The sequence below is a fragment of the Rutilus rutilus genome (genome assembly GCF_951802725.1).
Source record: "Rutilus rutilus genome assembly, chromosome: 14".
Taxonomy (NCBI): domain Eukaryota; kingdom Metazoa; phylum Chordata; class Actinopteri; order Cypriniformes; family Leuciscidae; genus Rutilus; species Rutilus rutilus.
This window is the reverse complement of record NC_140219.1, coordinates 25919350-25941357: the sequence shown is the minus strand read 5'-3', so window position 1 is coordinate 25941357 and position 22008 is coordinate 25919350. Positions and strand designations below refer to the sequence as shown.

Below are 22008 nucleotides of genomic sequence, written 5' to 3'. Positions count from 1 at the left end.
TGGCTTCCGGCAACGGTCGACGCGCGTTCACGGGAGATGGATGCCTAAATCAAATGCGCTGTGTCATATCATTACGCCTGCTGGACTCATGGTACGGCAGCAAAGTTTCTTGATATAGAAATAGTTCCTAGCCATATCAGCCTAGAAAATCGCAACTTTACATTTTCCGTCGGTCTTAGTACACGATGTAACTACAGAAGTCAAGTTTTAAATAGGAAAAATATCGAAACTCTTTGGTCATTTTTTTGAGAGAGATGCTAATGGTCCTGTCCGATTCAATGATCTATGCTAAGCTATGCTAAAAGTGGTACCGCCAGACCCGGAGTTCGGCTGAATGGATTCAGAAACGGTAAAACTCAACTGTTTAACTCTGGGGGAGTTGTAAAATTAGCCTATTTCCAAAAAAAGTGGAGTATCCCTTTAAGTTTGGGCTTTTAGGGAGGGAAGGTATAGTTTTAACTCCGATATTTCCGATATACTCCAAAATCGAAATAAAATTTTCTAAAATTACAATAATCACACAGCTCTAAAGTACAACCAGACTAAACTTGTGTTTATTTCTCTCCTTCATTAAATCCTGGCCACAAATTAAGAATTCGGAAGATGGAAAACGCTTGCCATTAATTCCCACTATTTCACTAAGGAATATGTCACGTCACAGAAGTCAAATGCATTGTGAATGCTGTTCATGTGTAGTTATTACTGTATGGAGTGGTATTTTTTCATCACTGGTTCATACAGATTAATATATCATGTAATGTATGTTTGAGAATGGTTTTGCAATTTATCATAGATCCCACTGGCTTGATATGATGGAGCCTCTTTGGCTTTGTTACATGGAAAAAGCACTTCATCTCACAGGCTAAAGAAGTATATTGCACAATGGGGTAATATTTATGAGTCTGTGAGCTATTCTGCCAGAAATGAGTCGAATGATTCATTACTGTAGATGAATTCACTGGGTAGCGTGATGAAATCGCACAGCCATCCTACCAGCTGTACTTCATGTGATTTATTTATTTCATTCTCAGTCTCTTGCTTGGCAGCCATTGATCATTCATTTTCTTTAGCATTTGTTAAACCTAGATCTGTCATGTTGTTTCCTTGTGAAAGAACAAGAACACGTTGCTCTTTGTCAATCATTACGAATGGTGTTTGACATGTTTCTCAGCGATGAACTCCAGTGTCAATGACTCCAGTGTCGTGTCTCGGAAAGAAATGTGCACCTGTAAATTAAATTCGGTAATACATTAAAATAAGGTTCAATTATATATTATGAACTAACAATGAACAACAATTCTTGCAGCATTTATTTATCTAGGGAAGTTTCTTTGTTTTTAAGTTAATACTTATATTCTGCATTAAAGGAGACATATCATGCTTTTAAATCGTTCCTTTTTACATATAAATCATACATTTGTGGTCTATATAAAGCGGAACTGCAATGCTCAACTTTTCTGTACTTCTAAACACTCCAAATATACAACAAAATGCATTTAAGGGCTAAAAAAGTGGATTTAGCATGATATGTCCCCTTTAAACCGATCAAAATGGACAGTGAATACATTTTTAATGTAATAAAAGATTTATATTTTAAGTAAATTGTGTTTTTTTTTTTTTTTTTTGCTTTCTATTCATCAAAGAATCTTGAAAAACAAGTATCACAGTTTCTACAGAAATATGAAGCAGCACAACTGTCTGAACAGCAAATCAGCATATGAGAATGATTTCTGAAGGATCATGTGACACTGAAGACTGGAGTTATGATGCTGATTCAGCTTTGCATCAAAGGAATAAATACATTTTAAAATATATTTAAATAGAAAACAGTTATTTTAAATGGTAAAATATTTCACAATTTTACTGTATTTTTAATAAAATTATTGGCAGCCTTAAATGTTAAAACCCTTACCCACCCCAAGCTTTTGAATGGTAATGTACCTATACTAGTACATTTTTGTTTATATTTAGAATACATTTAAATATACTATTATTCATTGTTAATTCATGTTTGTTCATAAGACATTACTCAACGTTAAAATATACAACTTGAAAATGTATTAGATCATGTAGAAATCAACATTAACCTAGATGAATAAATGCTGAAAAATACTACTGGCTGGAACAAGAGCAAGTGCACCGTTTGATAATGTGTTCGTACACAGAGGAAACCTGATTTGCTGCTGTCAGTGATGGTTTTCTCTTTCACACTACCCGTGAACCTAAATGAAATTCATTTGCTCCGTTCATTCGACTGGCTACACACGAAAGACCATCCATAAACCATTCCCTCTCAACACAATTCCCTTAATTCCATGTCATATATAAATATTTGCTCCCTCTGAATGCCTTAATGCTCATTCAGACATTTAATGTAGCCAGGGCCCGCATTTGTTTCCTGCCGAAGTGCTGATTCTGGCATGTTTTGTGTGGTTCTGGGCGGCTGCCAGGTTGATTCTCTAAGAACACTCCCCAGGCCTGCACAGACAGATGGCACTCGCTTTCTGCCCCTTCCCACAAACCTGCAAACAGCCTCCTTATTTGACTTATTTAATCGCCCACTGCTGAATGGACAGAAACTGTACAGTCTCTTCATATGGAGAAAGAACTTCTGATAAGATGCTAAATCAATTAGCAGGTGATAAAGTGACATGGAAATTGTGCAGTTAAATGTAAAAATCTCATTCTGTTGTTGCTCGTAAACAACACTGATTGCTTGACGCAGTTCTCATTTTCACGTCCAGCGCCATGTCGTTTAAATAGCAAATGCGTTTGCGCCCATCTGTCACCCATGGGCGTGCTGGTCTGAAAAGGAGGTTACCTTCATAGTCAAGTGTTTTCAAGTAAACTGATTAATCATCATGAACCCTTTGTTAGTGAAGTTGTACAGTGTAGCTCTTGTTTTTGGTCATCAGCAGAAACGAAACTCATGAGTAATATTACTCTTTACGCAGGCGTAGAGTGTGTGCGTTTACTGTCCTCAAAGAGTCTACATCGGGTTTTCCTTATCAGATTCACATACAAACATGATCACTGAAGCGCATATTATCTCATGACAATGAAACGCATCCCCACATTCTCATTACCATATATATGAAAAACATTGCTATCATTGCTTCAACCTCATAACCACGTTTTGTTCATCTTCCATTTTATTTATTCATTGTAAAGTATTTTTACATCTTGGTAGTATTTTTTGCAATGGTACGCAGCTGAATTGATCTTGATTAAAATCAGCATGAGTTAAATTCAGTACGTTTAATACCACCATGATGTAAAGTATTCTACAATTCAAATAATATGTTGTCGTTTCTGAATTGTTCAAAGAAAAATGCGTCAAACATAATGTAATGTAATCACACAATGTGTGATCAGATCTTTAAATGGCAGTTGAATAATCTGTTATGCATCAATGCAGCCATTTAAAGATCTGATCACACATTGTGTAATTACATTCATTACATTACATTATGTTTGACGCATTTTTCTTTTTCTTTTGAAATCTTTTGTAATGACTTCAATTCATCTGGTCTAATGTTTACCCGTATGAAGGTGTAGAACCTGGAGTTTCACTTAATTTCATTTCATAGCTTAATTTTCTTGGCCAGGATGAAATTGGCTCAGGTCTGCAACGCTGTCCGTGTTAATAATGAGCATTAATATGCACAGCATTGCAGGCTCGTGCCAGTTTCATTCAGCTTTCAAATAACTTGCATTGTGCACATTTGAAAATATAAAAAATAAAATATTGTTCTTGAGAAATAAAAAATAGTTCAGAGTTCATGTTTTTTTTTTCTAAGGAACGTTTATAAAAGCTACTTAACTCTTTCCCCGCCAGCATTTTTGCTCATTTTCACAAAAGTTTCATGGCCCCCAGAATACAGTCTCTCTGCTTTCAAGCAAAAAAAGTTTTATTCTAGCTTAATGCATTCTTTTTGATCAACAATTGAAAATGGGTATGGGTAAGCAACATTTTGAGCAAAAAGCTGAGAAAATCACATTTTTGTCAAAGACTACGTCTGAATCAGATTCAGAATGATGATCAAAACTTGTCCTGGGTCAACATTTCATTCAATAACATTAGGCAGTTTTGATTTATTCTGTTTAATGTTGATGATCACGTTAATTTACATATGCTATCGCTTGTTTCTGCTTCTTCTTCTGTGTTTTGATCAGATTCAGTACTCTTTCAGAAGATGTGTAATAGCGCCCCCTACTGTATAAAAGTGAAAACACAGAAAGCCGGAAATTTCCAATAGAGTCTGGCTGCAGACTTGCACTTGCACTCTCAGGCCCTGTCCCAAATGGCACCCTAAGCACTCGTGGTCTTCCTACGAGTCCGCACTTTCGTGACGTAATCCCGCTTTGACTGTCGGGAAGAAGTCTGCTGCGGAGCCCGAGGGTGCGCATCGAGGGCGCATATCTCGTGTGATATCAGGTCTCGCGATGTAAACAATTGCTTTACGGCCAAAAGAAATCTGCTAAAATGCCGTCATTATTGCGCTCCCTCACGCTGTCCGAACCCGAATGAAGAAGCCAACGAGTTTTTACTTGGGGCGCATATCGACCGCAAAGGGGGCGCTCGCGAGCACCCTTCTGAGGCCTAAAATGACAAATGGGACACCCTGCGGTCTCACAGACTTAACGGACACGCGCACGCGGCAGCCATTGTAAGTCCACAAGACCGAAAGTGCATATGAAGTGTGCCATTTGGGACAGGGCCTCAGACTTGCACTTTCAGACTTGCACTCTCAGACACCAGCGCTTCCTCTGCCTGTGACGTCACTTTCAATCGACACAAATTAACCGGAAATATGTTTCCAGCAGTAAATATTGTTATATTATTTATTTTTTCAGAAAAAAAAAAAAAAAACCCGGCATATTAACACAACATTTCCCCAAAATCATGTTTAATCGGAGTTACGAGATTTATGACTTGGGAGCAGGGAGATACGAGTTTACGCTGTCATTGATTAGAATGGTACGGACACAGACGTCGCTGCTGCCAGCAGTGTTCATCAAAGTCTGCGGTTGCGTTCAGCCTTTTGACAAGAGATAAGGCTTTAAGAGCTATTCAAATCTAATGATTGTGGTTACATAAATCTTCCTAAACTCCATTTTAAAGGTTTAAGAGCTATAAGTGAAGCAGAACAAAAAACGATGAGGTGACTAGGCTGTAATAGGTGGAAATTAGCCTAATCTGCACGCAAACTTAACTCAGTGGTTCACTCGCTTTCTTCTGCACCGAAGCATTGCATCGATTTTTAACAAAACAGGCCTACTCAAATGTATCTAACCTAACTATTTTCACTCGTTATTGTCTAAAAAAGAGACAGAGTTATCCAAAGATAGGCTAACTTACTTGGCGCCAGTAGACAGACCCTTTTTCTCCTATAAATTAAAACCTTGCTACTTGGGGTATTTTACATGCACAGTGCCAACTTCGAGTCAGTAAAATAAAAATAAAAACAATAATTTAATGCTGGTATCCAAAACATTTAATTCAATTCAAGTATTATTTTAGATACATTTTAAAGGTGAACTAAGTAACTTTTTTTACCTTAACTGAACAGCTTCGGAGTCATTGGAATGGTTATATTACTTATTTCGGGTTGAATGATGGTCGTTTCGCACCCCCCTGGTGCCCGTGAGCGGAAAATACGCACTTGCAACTTTGGGGCGGCGGGCCACCGGCCGCCGCGTCAGGAAGTCTCGTGTGATATCAGGTCTCGCGATGTAAACAATTGCTTTACGGCCAAAAGAAATCTGCTAAAATGCCGTCATTATTGCGCTCCCTCACGCTGTCCGAACCCGAATGAAGAAGACGTTTTAAAGAATGTCCCATCTGCTTTGATGTCGTTGATCTACTAGCCTCTGGTGTCTGAGAATAGCCAACGAGTTTTTACAACAGTGTTGTCAAATATCTATTCCGAAGCTGTGGGGGGAGCTCTAGAGAGAAACCTGCGAGCAAAAAGCGAGAATACAGCGAAGAAATCCCGAAGTTACTGAGCCCCGCTTTAAAACTTCATATAAACTTATAATAAGCCTAGTAATAAGTAGACATTTAAAATACATCAATAACTGATATCATAGTTTAACACAGATAAAATCAGAGTTAAGGCTTGCTTTACGTGTTGCTCGACGAGGATTTCTTAAATCTTGCGACTTTCAATCTTGAGGAGACAAAACGACAGCGACGATATATATTTATTTATATGTATATACTTACAGAAACAATTTTTGAACGACATTGATTGGGAGCTGTTCTCAATCCGACACGAACCACACTACGCGTCGATTGCAAGTGACGTCACTTGCAGAGGAAGCGCTGGCATCTGAGCGTGCAGGTCTGAGAGTGCAAGTGCAGCCAGGTCTGCAGCCAGACCCTTCTCGAAATTTCCGTCAATGGCGGGGAAAAAGTTGAATGTCCTAATTGAACTAAGGCCTAATCCTGGCTTAATCTAAGCCTTGTCTGTGAAACCAGGCCTTAAGGTTCTGCACTATTTCTATGTTACTAATCAAATAAGTACGTTTGTGACTGATCAAGTGATATTTGTCTCTTCAAATCGTCAACTGTGAAAATGTGTCAATCAATCACTGCACTTTCTTTTAGTTAGGAAAAATCATTTAGACTTTTTGCCCTTCAGTTTTGGAGCTGTTGTACTTGTGTGTATCTTTGCACAGACTGACTGTAGTTTCTGTATATTGTCTCAGGTGTTAAATGAAGCAGTGGGTGCCCTCATGTACCACACAATCACGCTGATGAGGGAGGACCTGGAAAAGTTCAAAGCACTTCGTATAATTGTCCGCATTGGGAGCGGCTTTGATAATATCGACATAAAGTCTGCTGGAGACTTAGGTAATGGTTAAGAAGGTTTTCCATTAAACAGCAATGTATGTGTGTGTGTTTGCTGTATGAAGAGCCTGACCGTAACCCTTCCAACATCTGCAGGTATAGCAGTCTGCAACATGCCAGCGGCTTCAGTAGAGGAGACGTCAGACTCCACCATGTGTCACATCCTGAACCTGTACCGACGCACCACCTGGCTGCACCAGGCTCTCCGGGAGGGCACGCGGGTCCAGAGCGTGGAACAGATCCGAGAGGTCGCGTCTGGGGCGGCCCGCATCAGAGGAGAGACGCTGGGGATCATCGGTCTAGGTGTGTTGTCTCACATAGCCAGACACTCTCGACATGAAGTCTGATCCACTTTGCTATGTATTCTGGCCAGGAAAAGTCCACTGAGACCGAAAGAGATATAAAGTAACAGCGGTGGTTTGTTTTGGTTTAATGTGCAGTGTAGGGGTGGGTAAATATTAATAGACTGGTGCAGGCTAAGTAAACATAAAAAATTCTGATGAAGGCGCCATCAGTGGCTATAAAGATAACAGGAAATGAACGGTAATGTGTGGAGACTATGCGATCATCCAGAAGTAATAAGCATTGATTATTTCACAGACCAAAAAGAGAGTTAAAGATACAGTTGTGCTCATTTCAGGGCTCAACAATAAGGATTTTTTTAAGAAGTTTCATTTTTAGAAATATAGAATTTTTCATACATTTTTATTTTTGAAAATTGCACACACACACACACACACACACACACACATATATACATATATACACACTGTGTTCCAAATTATTATGCAATTGACAAATCAGTCATTTTAGCACAATAGACATTCAGATTTTAGTTTTTTAAAGAAAGTGTTTTTTTTTATTGTTTTTTTATTCCTCCATATCTTTTTAGATAACTGATATCAATCTCAGACAGGTTTGTTAAGAAACGTTTACAGTGGGTGTAGAAAGACATTTTAAAAATATTTTATTGCTGTGGTGTTTTTTTTAGCATGTCCCTGCATGAAAATCCTTTTATTTCTGAAGGCACTATCCTTCTTTTTATACCATAGCAGAAAATGGTCAGTTATGAACACATATCTTGCAGAAGTCATTTTGACTCCTTGCTTACGTCGCAGTCTGGTTGGAACGGGGTGGCCATTCACCAACCGTCCAGAGCTCCATCCATCTAGACCAGAGGTGGAGAACGTCGGTCCTGCAGAGTTCAGCTCCAACCCTGATAAAAGTTCACCTGTCTGTAGCTTTCTAGCAACCCTGTTTGATTAGGGTTGGAGCTGAACTCTGCAGGAATCTGCATGTCCACACTAATACATTTTCGCTTGAAAACGCATCTTTTTGGCCTTCCGTCCACACGCATTTTTATTAATGAAAACGCTTTCCAAAGTGGATAAATATGAAAACGCCGTTTTCACGTTGTAGTGTGGCCTGTCAAAACTGAGGTATTTAAAGGTACAATATGTAAGAATTTTGCATTAAAATATCCCAAAATCTCAAGGCCAGTGTTATATATTTTGTTAATTTGATTACTTACAATATCCCAAATGTTTCCAACTATTTATAAATCGTGAGAAAATTGCGATTTTTACCAAGGAAACGGGGCGTTAGAGCAGGGGGGAGCTGGGAGTCGCCAGTCAACTGCGTCATATCCGCGTTACCCTCGGTTTCCGCTCGTACTGCGTGGAGTCCTGGACAAATGCGGAAGTTGTAGTTGTAGCGTCTATCAAGCAACAAACGTTAGCTTGTTTTGTGCAGTCGTTATGGAACACAATTATTCTTTACCGATTGCAGCTGGTTCTGTCGACAAAGCATGCTTAATTTTATATTTTCCAAATGTAGCATTCTGTAATGGTTATGTTTATGTAAAGGAAGTATTATTGCTTTAGATTTGTGTTTAGTTTATTGACATTGTTTATCACGTCTGTGTTTATGCCCATGTAAATAAATATAGCATGTGTTATACATAAAGATTAATCAGTATTTTGGCACATGATGTGGGTATGTTCGAATGTACTTTTAGAACATTTGTTTAGAACACGTAAAACTGCGCTGCGTTATCACAACAATGAATTCGACATAAAGTAACATCTATGATAACCAATTTAGTATTAAACCTTACTTTTCTTGCGGTTAATTCATTTTAATGAAATAAAAGTGTGATGAGGTTCAAGAGTCAGGAAGGAAGAAGACGGGTCGGCGTGACTGGGACTCGTACTTTATTAAAATAAAACAAAACAAACAAAAGTCGTGCACAACGCGCATTCACCGTGGCAACCGCGACGGCACAAAACAGTTAAAAAATTAGAGCTCGGATCCACCGGTTTTCTTTCTCTGCGTCCAATTTTCTCTTCAGTCTCTCTCTCGTTCCAGCGCGGCTTAAAAGCGGTCTCTCCACGCGGATCACAGCAATAAGACACAGGTGTTCGTCATTTGCACTTGACCTACTTGCGGGACGCTCGTCTCTTCTCTCTCCCATTACAGACCGTGCTGAACCACGCCCCCCTCGCCACAAAAAGCATGTCATTAAACGCAACATTTATAAAAATAGAACTTAGCCTCATCCATGAATATGATTTTTCGATTCCCGTCTGACTGATTTACATCAACGGTGGAGTTTAAAACGACAGTTCCCATCATTCCACGCTCCTTCACATCGTCATCAAGCTACGCCGTTGTTGTTGTTTGGAATGTAGCGCCCTCTAGAGGCCAAAAATTTGTGCATATTGTACCTTTAAAACCAATGACGTAAGTTTAGTCATGTGACGCATATTGCACCGATAGATATTCATGTTTATACCAGTATTGTGCCTGTTATGTGCTATTCACTTTCACACGGTTGCTAAAATGTTACTTTGCCCACTCTTCATATCGCAGTCCTGCAGAGATGACAGAAAACGTAATCACAATTTCTATCCTGCAGCAAAACATGAGAGCAGGTGCGTTTAAGACCAAACATATAACGGTGATTGAGTGTGACCTGGTGAGATCAGTGAATGGTGAGAAGAATTGTGCGATAACTTTATTATTTATTTTTCCGTCTGTATCATCTCAGTGAGCTTTTTTGAGACTCCAGAGACACCGGCGGCTTCAAATACATGTTTGCTGCTCAACAGTGGCTTTTTTACAGATGTTTCACGAGTTCACCTGCCCATTCAGTCTTAATATTTGGCTTGCTGTCCTCAAAGGAGGCTCAAACTCGAGGCTAGACCCCCTATATTAGTACTGTGAAGAGGAAGAATAAGAGAAATAGAGGAGGACATGGGGAGGAGGAGGGATGCAGGAAAAATTGTCGCTGGGATGGTGCAGTGACTGATGCTTATATACACTCGTAATGATGATTGACAGGAGTCACAGGACTGAATGTTTAGGCTCCTCCCGAACCTATGTTTGGAACCTCATTTAATACAACTAATTTGTTTGACAGAAACTTCCCTTGATAAGCCTTTATCTGACCGGGTTCTTCTGTGCCCTAAATCACCCACAAATCTCAGTTTTTAATGCCTTATGCAAGACATGGCACCATTTCATGCTTTTCATCTCCAGGAAGATCTTTCTTCCTCCTCATATTGCATGAGACATGTGACTTGCGTAATAATGTGGAACAACCTCTTTAAGTAGGTTTTCCATTTAGCTTAGAAGACCTGGCAAACTACTTAACAAACCGACACACACACACACACACACACACACACACACACGCTACTGTTCAAAAGTTTAAGGATCAGTTAGATTTAATTTTTTTCAATTAATACTGTTATTTACCCATTAAATTGATTAAAGATGACAGTATTTATAATGTTACAAAAGATTTCTATTTCAAATAACTGAACTTTTGAATTTTTTTGATCAGTTTCCACAAAATATTTAGCAGCACAACTGTTTTCAACACTGATAATAATAAGAAATGTTTCTTGAGGAGCAAATCATCATATTAGAATGATTTCTGAAGGATCATGTGACACTGAAGACTGGAGTAATGATGCTGAAAATTCAGCTTTGCGTCACAGGAATAAATACATTTTTAAATACAGACCCTTTCCAAAAAATGTCAACAATATCACCCACGAAACCAGGATTTCAAAAAATTTGAATATTACATGAAATCACACAGTAATTACACAGTGATACCATGGTCATTGAACCAGGTTTTGGTTATTTTGGCAGTGTGGGCAGGTGCAAATCCTGCTGGAAAATGAAGTCAGCATCTCCATAAAGCTTGTCTGCTGAAGGAAGCATGAAGTGCTCTGAAAATGTCCTGGTAGACGGCTGCGTTGAGTGGACAGCACAGTGGACCAACACCAGCCGATGACATGGCTCCCCAAACCAACACAGACTGTGGAAACTTCACACTGGACTTCAAGCATCTTGGATTGTGTGCCTCTCCATTCTTCCTCCAGTCTGGAGGAGCTTGGTTTCCAAATGAGATGCAAAATTAGCTCTCATCAGAAAAGAGGACTTTGGTCCACTGTGCTTTATTAAATCCAGAGTCAACGCAGCCGTCTACCAGGACATTTTCAGAGCACTTCATGCTTCCTTCATTTTCCAGCAGGATTTGCACCTGCCCACACTGCCAAAATAACCAAAACCTGGTTCAATGACCATGGTATCACTGTGTAATTACTGTGTGATTTCATGTAATATTCAAATTTTTTGAAATCCTGTTTTCGTGGGTTTTATGAGCTGGAAGCCCAAATTATGTACAAATAAACAACTAAATACTTCAAATCGTTTAAGTTGTTGGCCCTGAATCTATAATCTATGGAAGTTTAACGTTTTGAATGGAATTATGGAAATAAATAAACTTTTCCATGATATTCTAATTTTTTGGAAAGGGTCTGTATATTCAAATAGAAAGCCTATTTTAAATCATAATAATATTTCACATACATAATATTTTACTGTATATTACTTCAGTGTATTGCTGTGTATTTATTTATGTATTTTATTTTATCTTTTCAAAGAAGCTGGAAATAATTGAGCTATAATATAACTCCATTAACTAAACGAATTAAACACACTTTTGCTGGAAATTAAGATGGCATTCAAAACATTACTTTACTTTAGCTCAATATCAGCCTGGTACCTTTTAAACACTTTCTTTTGGCATACTGTGGCCTGTAGGAAGCAAACCCACCATTTTAATAATAATTATTATATGGCTCTTCATTCGTGGCTGAAGTGAAATGTTTGCTCTCAGGTCGTGTTGGACAGGCGGTGGCGCTGAGGGCCAAAGCATTCGGTTTCAACGTGATGTTCTACGACCCGTACCTGTCTGACGGGATGGAGCGAGCCCTGGGGCTGCAGAGAGTCAACACCCTACAGGACCTGCTCTTCCACAGCGACTGCGTCACCTTACACTGCAGTCTCAACGAGCACAACCACCATCTCATCAACGACTTCACCATCAAACAGGTGCTACTCACAAACACCAGAGCACGCCTGCACTGCTGTCACGTTTGTGTACGATCTATCACTATTTTGTGTTGACTGTAGATGCGTCAAGGCGCCTTCCTAGTGAACACTGCGCGTGGTGGTCTGGTGGATGAGAAAGCGTTGGCCCAGGCTCTGAAAGAGGGCAGAATACGGGGAGCAGCGCTGGACGTCCATGAGACAGAGCCCTTCAGGTGAACAACAACATTTGATGTTGAATTATTGTGTTGTTTTGACATTCGGTTCGATTGCTTGCTCCAAACCCCATTCCTATTCCACCCCCGGACTCTGCAGGTCTTTTTTCTTTCTTTTTTTCGCAGTGTATTATTTGGCTCCAAAGCGCACTGATAAAACATGCATCATGCGTCAAAGGCAAAACAAGGGATATAAAGAATGCGAGCTGCTTCCTGAAGGCAGTTTCTAAGGAGACTAGTAGCAATGCGAAATGCTGGGATTTTATACGTCATCTTTAGTGATTCACTTTTAAATTTACACTTACATTTACATTTAGGAAACACTTTTATCCAAAGTCGCTTACAAAAGAGCAAATCTAAAAAACAAAAACAATTTGTCAAAGAGCCAACTATATTCGTAGTATACAATGCCATGTTTATTAGACAACCAGATATGGAAAACTTTTGTGAATGAGGTCAAATTGCTTTCATAGCAATTGTGAAGTCTATTGTTATTTTAGTATTTTTATAGCTTTTACTTTTATATTTTCAGTTGTATGTGCTTTTTGTTATTTTTATTCATTCATATACAGTGAGGAAAATAAGTATTTGAACACCCTGCTATTTTGCAAGTTCTCCCACTTGGAAATCATGGAGGGGTCTGAAATTGTCACCGTAGGTGCATGTCCACTGTGAGAGACATAATCTAAAAAAAAAAATCCAGAAATCACAATGTATGATTTTTTAACTATTTATTTGTATGATACAGCTGCAAATAAGTATTTGAACACCTGAGAAAATCAATGTTAATATTTGGTACAGTAGCCTTTGTTTGCAGTTACAGAGGTCAAACGTTTCCTGTAGTTTTTCACCAGGTTTGCACACACTGCAGGAGGGATTTTGGCCCACTCCTCCACACAGATCTTCTCTAGATCAGTCAGGTTTCTGGGCTGTCGCTGAGAAACACGGAGTTTGAGCTCCCTCCAAAGATTCTCTATTGGGTTTAGGTCTGGAGACTGGCTAGGCCACGCCAGAACCTTGATATGCTTCTTACAGAGCCACTCCTTGGTTATCCTGGCTGTGTGCTTCGGGTCATTGTCATGTTGGAAGACCCAGCCTCGACCCATCTTCAATGCTCTAACTGAGGGAAGGAGGTTGTTCCCCAAAATCTCGCAATACATGGCCCCGGTCATCCTCTCCTTAATACAGTGCAGTCGCCCTGTCCCATGTGCAGAAAAACACCCCCAAAGCATGATGCTACCACCCCCATGCTTCACAGTAGGGATGGTGTTCTTGGGATGGTACTCATCATTCTTCTTCCTCCAAACACGTTTAGTGGAATTATGACCAAAAAGTTCTATTTTGGTCTCATCTGACCACATGACTTTCTCCCATGACTCCTCTGGATCATCCAAATGGTCATTGGCAAACTTAAGACGGGCCTTGACATGTGCTGGTTTAAGCAGGGGAACCTTCCGTGCCATGCATGATTTCAAACCATGACGTCTTAGTGTATTACCAACAGTAACCTTGGAAACGGTGGTCCCAGCTCTTTTCAGGTCATTGACCAGCTCCTCCCGTGTAGTTCTGGGCTGATTTCTCACCTTTCTTAGGATCATTGAGACCCCACGAGGTGAGATCTTGCATGGAGCCCCAGTCCGAGGGAGATTGACAGTCATGTTTAGCTTCTTCCATTTTCTAATGATTGCTCCAACAGTGGACCTTTTTTCACCAAGCGGCTTGGCAATTTCCCCGTAGCCCTTTCCAGCCTTGTGGAGGTGTACAATTTTGTCTCTAGTGTCTTTGGACAGCTCTTTGGTCTTGGCCATGTTAGTAGTTGGATTCTTACTGATTGTATGGGGTGGACAGGTGTCTTTATGCAGCTAACGACCTCAAACAGGTGCATCTAATTTAGGATAATAAATGGAGTGGAGGTGGACATTTTAAAGGCAGACTAACAGGTCTTTGAGGGTCAGAATTCTAGCTGATAGACAGGTGTTCAGATACTTATTTGCAGCTGTATCATACAAATAAATAGTTAAAAAATCATATATTGTGATTTCTGGATTTATTTTATTTTATTATGTCTCTCACAGTGGACCCCTCCATCATTTCCAAGTGAGAGAACTTGCAAAATAGCAGGGTGTTCAAATACTTATTTTCCTCACTGTATTACTATTTAGGTTTCATTTATTTTTATTTCAGTTTTAGTTATAACATTTATATTTATAGCATTTAGTTATAGCACTTCCAGTTAGTCATTTTGGTGCGTGTGTGTGTGTATGTGTGTGTGTGTGTTTGTGTCAATTCACAAAAGTGTTTCAGGGAATGATATCAAACCTCAGGCTGTTTCCAGGATTTTCAGCTCTAGAAAAGTCATTGTAATGTAAAATCCCAAAAGGTTTCAGCTCTGAAATATTTCATTGGCTAAATTTTGCTCTTTGTCGATGTAACCTATTTAAAAAGATTTTTTCCTTATCCAGTAATCACAAAGAGCTGGAAAATTCCTTGGTCTCATTGTGAAAAGTCCTTATTATACTGAAGTCATTTTCACTCAGACTCTTATACAGCTGCATGTGTGTGTGTGTGCGACAGTTTCAGCCAAGGTCCTCTTAAAGACGCCCCCAACCTGATCTGCACCCCTCACGCGGCCTGGTACAGCGAGCAGGCCTCCATTGAGATGCGGGAGGAGGCGGCGCGGGAGATCCGGCGAGCTATTACCGGTACATCGGCACATGAAGCCATCAATACCACTTTTTAATGCCTCAGACATTTGTCAAATGATTTGAGAGCCCTGGGCGTCTGATCTCTTTCATCAGTCCGGTGAAAACCGTTCTTTAATTGCAGCTCTGCAGGCTTGATGTACTGTGATCAATGTCTCGGGGTTTCCCTGTAATGAAGCTGTTTTCCTCCTCCAGGTCGCATTCCAGACAGCCTGAAGAACTGCGTGAACAAAGAGTTCCTCACACAGACCACTCACTGGGCCGGCATGGACCCGGCTGTTGTTCATCCAGAACTCAATGGCACCTATAGGTACAACAAACCATTGAGAAATGCTTTCCTCTGATCTGAATGTAGAATATAGATGGTGCTGTAAAACAAGAATCCACAACTGGCAATGCAAGATTGCTTTTACTGTGGTTAAAATCAACATGATGTCAAACTAGACCATTTGGACTTCTTAATATGTGTTATTGCACATAAGTGCATGTTATTAGAAAAGTCTTCACAATATTTCATCAAGATGTCATATTGAAAACGCCGAGCCAAGTGTGTGGGGAAAATAATTAGTGGTTGACTGAAGTGGAGTTTATTTTCCATTAGGATCTAGAGAGCGGATCCAGTATTAATTATGATATATATATATACACTCACCTAAAGGATTATTAGGAACACCATACTAATACTGTGTTTGACCCCCTTTCGCCTTCAGAACTGCCTTAATTCTACGTGGCATTGATTCAACAAGGTGCTGAAAGCATTCTTTAGAAATGTTGGCCCATATTGATAGGATAGCATCTTGCAGTTGATGGAGATTTGTGGGATGCACATCCAGGGCACGAAGCTCCCGTTCCACCACATCCCAAAGATGCTCTATTGGGTTGAGATCTGGTGACTGTGGGGGCCATTTTAGTACAGTGAACTCATTGTCATGTTCAAGAAACCAATTTGAAATGATTCGAGCTTTGTGACATGGTGCATTATCCTGCTGGGAGTAGCCATCAGAGGATGGGTACATGGTGGTCATAAAGGGATGGACATGGTCAGAAACAATGCTCAGGTAGGCCGTGGCATTTAAACGATGCCCAATTGGCACTAAGGGGCCTAAAGTGTGCCAAGAAAACATCCCCCACACCATTACACCACCACCACCAGCCTGCACAGTGGTAACAAGGCATGATGGATCCATGTTCTCATTCTGTTTACGCCAAATTCTGACTCTACCATCTGAATGTCTCAACAGAAATCAAGACTCATCAGACCAGGCAACATTTTTCCAGTCTTCAACTGTCCAATTTTGGTGATCTCGTGCAAATTGTAGCCTCTTTTTCCTATTTGTAGTGGAGATGAGTGGTACCCGGTGGGGTCTTCTGCTGTTGTAGCCCATCCGCCTCAAGGTTGTGCGTGTTGTGGCTTCACAAATGCTTTGCTGCATACCTCGGTTGTAACGAGTGGTTATTTCAGTCAAAGTTGCTCTTCTATCAGCTTGAATCAGTCGGCCCATTCTCCTCTGACCTCTAGCATCAACAAGGCATTTTCGCCCACAGGACTGCCGCATACTGGATGTTTTTCCCTTTTCACACCATTCTTTGTAAACCCTAGAAATGGTTATGGGTGAAAATCCCACTATCTGAGCAGATTGTGAAATACTCAGACCGGCCCGTCTGGCACCAACAACCATGCCACGCTCAAAATTGCTTAAATCACCTTTCTTTCCCATTCTGACATTCAGTTTGGAGTTCAGGAGATTGTCTTGACCAGGACCACACCCCTAAATGCATTGAAGCAACTGCCATGTGATTGGTTGATTAGATAATTGCATTAATGAGAAATTGAACAGGTGTTCCTAATAATCCTTTAGGTGAGTGTATAAAACTATTTAATGGCAGCAAATGAGATAAGACACGGTATTGCTTATATAAAATGCACATATTTTACAGAAAAAAAACTCAGTATGATAATGATCAAGAAATAAAAAAACAGGATTGTTTAATATCTACTGGCAAAGTTATTACATTTTGAAACTGACGGACAGGGTAAAGGGTAAAGGGTTCCCACGTTTTTTTAGCGGTGAATTTCTGTGACCTTTCCAGTCATTTGTGAGTACTTGATAAGGATTGTTGAAATCATTTATTTTAAGACTGATTTGCCAATGAATCATTCAGACCAATATGTGAATCTGTATGACTTATTCATTGAAAAGAACCGATTCAAACGAATGATTTGCTCATGAATCAAACATTACTAGCAGGGCTTGACATTAACACCCGCTAACCCGCCAAATGCGGGTCCATTTCAGCGGTGGCGTGTAATGCAGTCACTCTTACTAGTTACTTTAGCAGGTTGAATTTTATATATAATATGTACATTTTTCAATTGTAGCCTTTCAAAAAGGCATCTGAAATAATCAAATAAGTGCAATGTAGTGATGTCAAAATTTTTTCGATACATATCGATGCTGAAATATGAATATGAATAACACTTCCAATACTCATTTTCCGCAGAATAGATACACCCTATCAGCTGAGCTTTCTCTCTCTCTCATCTTTCCAACAGTGAGTTACACACAAACCCGCCTCCCATCATTCACTCATTTCATTTGCTCCGGATCAATATTGTTGGTGCATTGTACTCATTCCCGCATATTGTGTTCTCACACCCAAAGTGTGCGCACATAAAGCCGCCTCTCGGTACTAAATTGAGTTCTTTTTCGCTGCTTATTGCGCTTAAACAGTCAAATACACACAAAATAATGTCAAAATGCCAGTCTTGGCGAGTATTCAAGTAAACACAGTCAGTTGTTTTAAGTGGACGCAAACAGTTTAGAAAGAAAACGCATGTGTAACAGTATAAAGGATCAGTGCGTCAGGTCTTAAAGTGACAGCAGCCTAATATCCCTGCTGCAAAATTATGAGATAATATTAAAAATATCTATATGGCATTTTTTCCCCATGGTATTAATGTAAAAAATGCTGAATAGCTAGTAACTTTGTAAAACCACTAGCCACAGTGATTGGTGAGCAAAAAAGTTAATGTCAAGCCCTGATTACTAAAGTATAACTAGAATATATATTCACTAGTTATATTTTACGTGGCTTTTAAGAAAAACACAGTTTTAGTTTTTCCGTGCCATTACCACTATAACACACAGCCTCGAGCTGCTTAATGCTTTTATAGAACAGCAAAATTATGACAAATTTCCAATTAAAAAAATACATTATTACAAATAATAATTCAATCTTATTGTAATATAGCAATGTACAGAGCAATATACAGACTTTCGCGTGTGCATGGGTAACTATTTCGTTTTTTTATTGGCCGTTAAAGTTTTTATGGGACAATATAAATATATTGCCCTGATGAAATCAAAATTTTGAGCCATTTTTTACCGTACCAATCTTTTTTTGTGAACCATTAAACTTAGCATATAGGACGATGCACATATTAGCCGCATCCATGCTCTCGTTTACTTCAGAGTAAGATTGCAGTGACGCACAAAGGAAATAAGTTATAGTATACATAAACCGGAAATTGTGACCATGCTCATGTGAAAAGTTTCTCGTGTGCATGCAAAAGTCTGTATATTTTTGTAAATTCCGTAAAATTACAATTTAAAATAACTGTTTTCAATTTTAATATATTTTCAAATGTCATTTATTACTGTGACGGTAAAGCTGAATATTTCCAGGATTCTTTGATGAATTCCATTTTTTTTAACAGAAATCTTTTGAAACATTATTACTGTCTTTACTGTGACTTTTGATCAGGTTAATGCATCCCTGCTAAATAAAACTATTCATTTCTTTTTTTTTTTTAAGAAAGAAAAGAGATATCTCACTGACTCTAAACATTTTAATGGGAGTGTAGCATGTGATGTATGTACATTTAAACTTGGGCCATTCAATCAGATTGTTATGGAAGTGTATTGCATTCACTTGAGGAAAAATAATCTACTCTGTTTTTCTGAATTAACGAGTTAATTATCTCAAAATTATGAGATCATTTTTCTTGAAATAAAATGTATTTGCTCTGTTTTTCTGAATTATTGAGTTAATTATCTCAGAAAGAGATAATTAAGTCATTAATTCAGAAAAACCAAGCAAATATTTTTTATGAAAAATGATCTCATAATTCTGAGATAATTAACTCAATAATTCAGAAAAACAGAGCAAAAACTTTTTTTCATGAAAAATTATCTCGGAATTCTGAGATAATTAACTCGTTAATTCAGAAAAACAGAGTAGATTATTTTTCCTCAAGTGAATGCTATACGCTTCCGTAGATTGTAAAGCTGGAAGGAACTATCCATTTTTTTTTACGAACCATTATGCACACATAGTAGTTTCATAGAGACATGGAGGGCTTCACTGCAGGGACAGTTGCTCTATTGCAGGTGTTTAATAGGTTTTAACATTATCCCCCTTCCGCAGGTACCCCCCAGGCATAGTGAGCCTCGCTTCAGGGGGTCTACCACCGCCAGTGGAGGGCATCATGCCAAGTGCCGTGCCCATAACCCACAGCCTGCCCACCGTAGCCCACCCTCCACACGCCCCCTCACCCGGCCAAACCGGCAAACCCGAACCCGATAGAGAGCAGCACCCCAACGAACAGTTGTAGCCCCCCCTCTTCAAAGGCTCTCCGTACCACTATAGAACTCCTGGTCCTTCTTTACCCCAAAGAAGAGCAGCGGAAACAAGCTCCCGGGCTCAGAACCAGCCACTAAAAACAACCACCACTCCAAAGTAGCCAACTCTTTGACTGAAGCTGGTGGACTGCGCTCTTTGAAGTACTAGTGGGGGGAAAAAACAACAGCAACAAAAAAGAGAAAACCGTGTGGATTTCAAACAAAGTTAACTTCTCCCTGATGCAAATTCCTGCTGTTTTAGATTGTAGTCTGTCCAAGTGCAGTGGGCGATCTTTTATCTGTTTTTTTTTTTTTTTTTGTCTGTCTAATGGGTTTCATTGTTAAAACAACAGTAGCTATTACATGAATGTAACCTGTTTGTGTACAGTTTTTAGGACATGATTAATGGTTTGTAGACGATAAAAAAAAAAAACCGTAAAAAAAGCAGACCGTTTTACAGGAGGCATCTCACCACCTGATCATAGATGCGATAAAAAGCATATTAGTTTCACTCGTTTGATTTTAAAAGCCCCGAAAGAGGCGGGATTTGCACACCCTCTCAGGAAAATTTATTTCCCCCCTTCCTTCCTTCCTTCCTTCCTTCCTTCCTTTTAAATTAAACCACATAGTGCATTGTTTTTGTACCCATTTGTCTTTTTGTAGTCAAAATTAAGTACAGTACATTAAAGAACTACACTCAGTATGTTTTTATTTTTGGAGCATGTATTACCTTATGTGTTAAAGGTTAAAAAAGAAAAGAGAAAAATGTTCAGATTTTGAACAAAAAGTAAAAAACAAAACAAAAACAAATTTGTCTTGTGCAAAGCTGGCGTAATGCTTGCCTGTTTGTGTGTGACTTGATTGTACCGTGTGTGTTTTTTTGTTTTGTTTTTTTTGAGGATGCCGGGATAGTTGCAGCTCTCCATCGCCTACATAGTTTCCTTCCTGGTAAAGTGGTAGGCTAGCAATATACATACTATATATACTATGAGATATTAATATTTTTTGTTAAACAGAGTCCAAAAAGAAATGTTTGTGACTGTATGCATTTGTATGAATTATTTTAAATGAAATAAAAGTCAGAGTTAAGCGACACGACAACATTTCTGTGAGTTTATCGCACTTCCATGAATAAAGATATGCCAGGACAACAGAAATAGTGGAGGTTCAGCTCAGGTTTCCTTTGTATTTGAACCCATTTCCGAATATAAACAACACAATCACTGTGAACGCCCTCTTGTGGACATTGGTCATCATATCATATAAATAATGCAGATCAAAAGGTACCAACCAGGCATCATGCTGCAAACAGTTTGTATACCGGGGAATTGGGATCTTACCTCAAAGCTGTGAATTAGCTCGCTCTGAACGATTGGTGTTAAAGGATTCCTTCACCCAAATGTTCTGTTATTCACTCTCGTATCTTTCCAAACCAGTTTTGAAGAATGTTCACCTGGGGATACCAAGCTCCAGAAAGGCTTCATTGAATAATAATAATAAAAAACATTTTATGTTACCAATTGTTTTAGAGTAGTGTAAGGAACAGACCAAAATTGAAAGGGGTCATGACATGAGAAATTAAATTTGCCTTGATCTTTTGACATATAAGAGGTCAGTGTACCATTAAAACATCTGGCAAGTTTCAGAGCTTAAAATGTCCTCATTATAAACAAAGCAAATATTTAGTCAAGCTCCAAACACGGCGCTTTTTGATATTTGGAGAACTTGTGACGTCACACAGGCAAATTAATTTGCATTTGATACATCATTGCACCATAGCAGAGCCCGTCTACGGAGAGCCTTGGCACTCCCTATTCAGCCCCATTGTATTGATTTTGGTTGCAGTTCCATTAGAATTCCACTGGGGGTGATCGCGAGCGAGTGCAGACTGAATGGGAGTCAATGGGGCTATACGGCTAAATGTGTCTCTTTCACCCGATTGCCGTTGAGAAATCTCAGATTTTATTGTAGGCTTTGCAAGTTCAACATGGGTTATAGGTCGAAAGTTGAATGAACGAGTACTTATTTCTTTTCGATTTCTTACAGGTTGAGTTGTTGTTGCCCATAACACGCTAGCATTCTGCTAATGACGTCAGCATTCTGACGTCATTGACATTTTAAAAGACTTTTTAAACCAAATAAGTGGCTCTAAAAAATCTAACACCCAGCAATGTGTAATTTCTTTGCATCTCCTTTCGAATACAACA

At 39.2% G+C, this 22008-nt stretch overlaps 1 protein-coding gene across 11 annotated transcripts in view; it reads left to right on the top strand.

The window, feature by feature from the left end:
* ctbp1 (C-terminal binding protein 1) overlaps nucleotides 1-20896 on the top strand; it is a 36422-nt gene extending 15526 nt beyond the window's left edge. For 6 of the 11 annotated variants that reach the window (XM_084429932.1, XM_084429931.1, XM_084429939.1 and 3 more), the window contains 7 exons: nucleotides 6715-6859; nucleotides 6953-7159; nucleotides 12051-12265; nucleotides 12347-12477; nucleotides 15052-15179; nucleotides 15375-15489; nucleotides 19608-20896. In XM_084429932.1, coding sequence (XP_084286058.1) covers nucleotides 6715-6859; nucleotides 6953-7159; nucleotides 12051-12265; nucleotides 12347-12477; nucleotides 15052-15179; nucleotides 15375-15489; nucleotides 19608-19794 — 1128 coding nt within the window. In that variant the 3' untranslated portion in view covers nucleotides 19795-20896. Of the gene's footprint in view, nucleotides 1-6714; nucleotides 6860-6952; nucleotides 7160-12050; nucleotides 12266-12346; nucleotides 12478-15051; nucleotides 15180-15374; nucleotides 15490-17681; nucleotides 17733-19607 lie in introns of all 11 variants that reach the window. The other 5 variants (XM_084429935.1, XM_084429938.1, XM_084429933.1 and 2 more) reach the window with 2 other exon arrangements.
* Nucleotides 20897-22008: the final 1112 nt, after the last annotated feature.